We start from the raw sequence: 5,229 nt of genomic DNA, 5'->3' as shown, positions 1-5,229 counted from the left end.
CGCTTTTGATTTCAGCTTCTGCACTAGCGCGGGCAACTGTTTAGGTTTCTTTTTAGAGCCCCAAGAAATTAGATTGTCACCAAAGTAAATGCAGAATCCAGTGGTTGAGCGACGAATTGTTGGACAACCAGCCCCGCATAAGAGTAACAAAAAAAAGTGTTGAGATAGGGCGATGAGGAAATCTAAGACCATAATATAATGGAGAGTGCCTTTCAAATACCTTAAAAATGCGTTTAAGACACTGATCATGAACAGTGATGGGATTGGCCATAAACTGGCAGGCATGATTAACAGCATAGCGGAGGTCCGGTCGAGTGAGAGTGATATATTGGAGAGCACCAACAGTACTCCGATAGGCCTGAGGATCAGAGGGAGGTGTACCATCCAAAGCTGAAAGTTTAGAACCGGAAGCAATTTGTGTAGCACAAGGTTTGCAACCAAGCATGTTGGTCCGGCGGAATCAATCTAAAGCATATTTGGTTTGTGACAGAAGAAGGCCAGAGGAGTCACGCTGAGCTTCAATGCCAAGGAAGTCATTGAGATAACCCAAGTCCTTCATGGCAAAATATTTACTGAGACGGTGAATAAATTGAGTGAGAAGAGATCCGTTGTCACCAGTTAAGATGATGTCGTCAACATAAAGCAAAAGGACGATACAGCCAAATTCCTGAAGCAGGACTTCTCTGCATCAAGCGCTTGCAAATCAAGAAGCAGGTGTTTCTTTTTTGTAACCTTAAGGAAGATTGTCGTGACCTAGTTGCTTCCTATTCGGTGGTCCAACGATCATATTTTAAACTTTTAGCTATGGAAAAGATCCACTTTTGCTTTGACAAATCAATAGGGTAACGCAGTCATTTTTTTTCTGCTGAGATGAGGATGTATTCTCACAGGCGGCTTTTCTCATAGAATTAGCAGTTCTAAAATTTAATCTTGCTGATGTATCAATTTTGTCAGAATGTATTTATGTTCTGAAAAGGTTCAGACGAATTTGCTTTGGTAGAGAATCTTTTGTTCACTGACAAAAAAGATTCTTGTGCTAATTGTCTTGCTTTGAAATGGCTCCTTCCGTGTTGAAAGTATGCATTTTGTATTGAAAGGCCACATCTCGAATTCAAACTGCAAAACGAGGATATTGGTGAGAACTAGTTTGTCTTTGATATTTGCTTCTATCTTCTTTATCACCCATTTTCCAATTTCCATCCCATGTTACTCAGTTTGAGATTTACCTTCACAAGGTCTGGGTACACACTGCCGTTTTCAGATCTCACATGTAGGATTACATTGGTTTCTTTTTATTTTTTTTGTTAGTTTGAGATTTATTTGTAATTGATTCGGTCAAACTCTCCACTTATACCCTTTTACTAATAGATGCCCCCACGTTGATCGAAATCGGCAAAAGATTTTGGGGATTGTGCGCTCTACCTTGCTACAAGGTGTACCATATTTGCACCGGCCCAATGAATACATGAGACGTGTATTCACATATTGAGATACATTTGCACCTTAATTTATCACCTAGATACGATAAATTAGTATGTTTGATGTAAACATCGAGTGCGGGTTAATATTTACCGGAGAAGACCTTACCTTTGTGGTATCGTAGTGTTTCCTTAGCAAATTATTTGTGGATACAAAGTGGCAGAACAGCTTCTTTTTCCTCATTTTTGCTTGCTTTTAATTAGTTGCCAACAAGTGTTTCGCTGGTTTTATGTCGATCTTTTTGGAGAACGCAGAATATCAGCAGGATAATTTTTCATCACTAAACAAGTTCATATCATTTTGTTTAGTAGCTTATCTTGTCGGGTATTCTCGTAAATAACTGGCAGAGGGTGTAGTTAAAATTTTTGCTTAGCTTAATAAAGAATTTCAGTTGGAGACGTTTTTTTTTTTCCGCATTTCTCCTTTCTTTCCTTCTCATTTACATAGACACAATCACCAACATCCCAACTCAAGTCTACTATCTTTCTTAATTATTTTGAGTTGATTTTGGTACGAAAACTCTCTTTGATTGATGTTGAAACAATATACATATATTTAGTACTCTTTATGTAATGTTAAATATATAAATTCTAATTCTTTAGGAAGAAGACAAGAATTTGACGTCTTCATTCATTGTTAAAATTACATCCGTTCGAGCTCGCGCTTCCGTCCCAGTCTCTTTCGGAGAATAATACATTGTGCAGGAAAATTGTGAGATATAGTCCGTTCTCCATTGTACTGGATTTTTGCCTTTCTGACTCTAAAAATTGCTAGTCCCACATTATTATATTTTTTGGAGAATTTTAAAACAATTTATCTTTAAACTTCCAAAATGCAAGTTCAATATTTTCCTCCCACTCGAGTAAGAAAAGAAAAAGTACTCAGAGGAGTTAACTTTCTATCTGGAAAACATAAAATCACACCCCCAGATTTCTTTCCATTCGGCTTATCACAACACAATTGTTGCAAATACCAAAGCTGAAAGAGCCAGTACACAGTCTGCATGATTGCTTATTATTTAATGAACATAAAGCTCAAGCATAACTGACTAGTAAAACCAGACATTGCATATAAGGTAAATTACAAATCTGAACAAGTAAACTGACTAATAGTCTAATACTACTATACAAAATGGGTCTCAAAGATATTATAAACAGAAGGAACCCGATAGTCAGACGCTCGAAGCCATCTTTCTGCCAGTAACATTGTTTTAATGGGATTTCAACAAGTGAGGCAGTTCCTCTGTTTATCATGTATGATGAGTATTGGAAATAGCGCGATACACCGTGTCAATGAATTGATCATCCTGTTATGGAAATAGAGGTAACATCAGATGCATAAAGAGACCAGTGAATTATACGATTATCAAATCATGAATCCTAATAGGGAAAAATGTCATTACAGGAGTAACCATAAAATCCTCTAGCTAATCAACTAATTACATTAATAAATTATGAGCTCAGGATACTACCTTACTCCCCCCAATATTTAATTTTGTGGACTCCATAACTAGTTTTCTGGGCCAAAAAAAAAGCAAGAAAGGAAAGCAAAAATATGAAGTCCTTATAGCCTTGGCAAGTTCCTATTCACCCAGTCCCTCAATACTTACTAGAGTTTTTAACATACTGTCGGGACTTGTATTTTCGAGTCATATTATTTGCCATACTTATAATCTTTTGCCAACTTCTAATGACTTTTCAAGAACAAGGTGATAACAAATTAACTACTTGGCATGACTTATAAGACAAGGTACTTATTTTTTTTTTGTTTTTCTTGTTTCGGTGCAAAGTAGAAAAAAACATCAAGGAACTACCATTACCGAAATATGTAGTGTGGTAAGAAAGCTATAGTCTACACTGTTATATTGCTTCAAACTTTGTTTTATCCGACTCTGTAGTCGGGACTGTCTAGAGCTTTTGTGTTACTCACATTGTTCCAGTTTGATGCGAAAAATAGGATTTTCCTGGATGTCCTAAAACTAGGCCACATTGATGCGAAAAATAGGATTTTCCTTTCCAAAACAGCCCTTCAATTCTAAGATAACCGACATGACTCTTGAAGTTCCTTTTGCTTTTTTTATCAAATAATACTGAAGACATCACAGTCCATGTAGATCGAGCAGATGCCATTGGCCAAAAAGTGCTCAATACCTCATAATTCACCAATTTTTATTGGGGGCAGATAAGGAAGCTGAGGTCAGAGAGAAATTGCAGCTGAGGGTAGAGGAGAATTTTGCTGACAACAACTCTGCCCCTTTCTGCCCCAAAATTCAAGGGTTATACAGTGAATTGGACAACCCTCTATTATTCTACATGAGCAAGGGGATGTAAAGACTTTCAGTAGCACTTGAAGGCAAAGGACAGATTTCTGTCAACTTCAACTAACAGAACTCAAGGTGGCAATGATGAGCATCAGCAACCCCAAAGTGAAGCAAGTATTTTGAGGACACGAACAACTGGGCATGGAACTCTTCCTATGTGGCTCATGCAGTCACAACACTAGGAAGAGAAATTTAAGTGTGGAACTCTCATCAGGGGAAGGAGAGGTCTGCGAAGGTAAAGATGGAAAAGAGAGGAAATGAGGACAGATTGGAGACAATTAAGGGGAGCGAGAGGGAGTTGGGCATGGGCGGAGAGCGTCGGGTGCCAAAATGGATGGGGAAGAAATTTAGGGTTTCGGGATCTTTTAGACATCTCATCCAGAGATTTAAGGGAAGAACGATTCATTTATTGTTGGAGTTTGAGACATGCCCCTTCAGATAGAGTAAAACTTTTACCTTTTTGTGATTTAGCAATCCCCAGGGTATGATCCCTTATAGCTTCACATTCGATCCTTGAGGAAGTAAGGTGCTTAATTTCAAAAGTGTAAACGTTTTTATGTTCCCCGATGGAAATCCATCCAGACTATGTGACTCAGATAAAAAAAAAATAGGTCCTAGAGGAAGGAGAGAAGCTACCAAAAACCAGTTCCAACAGAAAGACTCAAAAGCAACTGCTAGCATATTCTTCTCTCTTTCTTTTCTTTTTTCTTCTCAATTTCCCTAATTAATCTTCATAATGTGGATGTGTTCCAGCATAGTGGCAGAAGCTGCTGGAAGTTTTTTCCCCTAAATACGCGCCCTCAGCAGACCCTCTTTGCTTTGGATGTTAGTTCTCATTATGAGGGCAAACGCAAAATTTTCACATTCTGGCATATGCAATTGATTGCGAATTTATAAAACTTTAGTGCCATAAAAAAAGTTCACATAGGAAAGTAACTATCAATTCAGGTACACTTACTTGAACAAGCATCAAAAGTGCCTCACGCACTTTGCCTCTGTTAATAACAGGTCCATTGTTTGGGCTAGGAGCAGAAGTTGGAGTGAGAAATGGCGGAGGAGAGGGGGGAGGAAATGGTTGAAGCAAAGGAGCTCTGTGAGGGCGTTGCAGATTCCCAGGGGGGTGAAGTGGTGGAGCAGTAGGCACAGATGAAGAAACAGGAGGTATCAGTGGAGAAGAGGAAGGAAGAGGACCAAAGAATGATGATGGCTTCACTAGATTTGAAGACCTTCTAGCACTGGCGTCTGGTTCGGAAGCATCAAGAGTAGGCATCAAAGGGAAAGATGTAGAAAGGGAAGGAGATGGAGCCAGTGCAGGTGCTGAAGAGGGAGGTACAGCAGCAGGAGGACGAGGAGGAGGAAGGACTGTTGCAGATGAGTCGTACGGCTGTCCCTGAACTGCAACATTTGGAGCACTCCCAATTCTCATAGCA

The 5,229-nt window shown here is 39.0% G+C and overlaps 1 protein-coding gene across 1 annotated transcript; it reads right to left on the bottom strand.

Moving 5' to 3' along the window:
* Positions 1-2,369: 2,369 nt before the first annotated feature.
* On the bottom strand, positions 2,370-5,225 carry LOC109222160 (mRNA-decapping enzyme-like protein). The gene is made up of 2 exons (XM_019386550.1): positions 4,758-5,225; positions 2,370-2,785 (listed from the first exon to the last, which is right to left on the bottom strand). The coding sequence occupies exons 1-2, from the start codon at positions 5,223-5,225 to the stop codon at positions 2,729-2,731; spliced, it is 525 nt and encodes a 174-aa protein (XP_019242095.1). The 3' UTR covers positions 2,370-2,728.
* Positions 5,226-5,229: the final 4 nt, after the last annotated feature.

Source organism: Nicotiana attenuata, unplaced genomic scaffold (genome assembly GCF_001879085.1).
Source record: "Nicotiana attenuata strain UT unplaced genomic scaffold, NIATTr2, whole genome shotgun sequence".
NCBI lineage: Eukaryota > Viridiplantae > Streptophyta > Magnoliopsida > Solanales > Solanaceae > Nicotiana > Nicotiana attenuata.
Note: the sequence above shows the minus strand (reverse complement) of the source record. Positions and strands in the feature narration are given on the sequence as shown.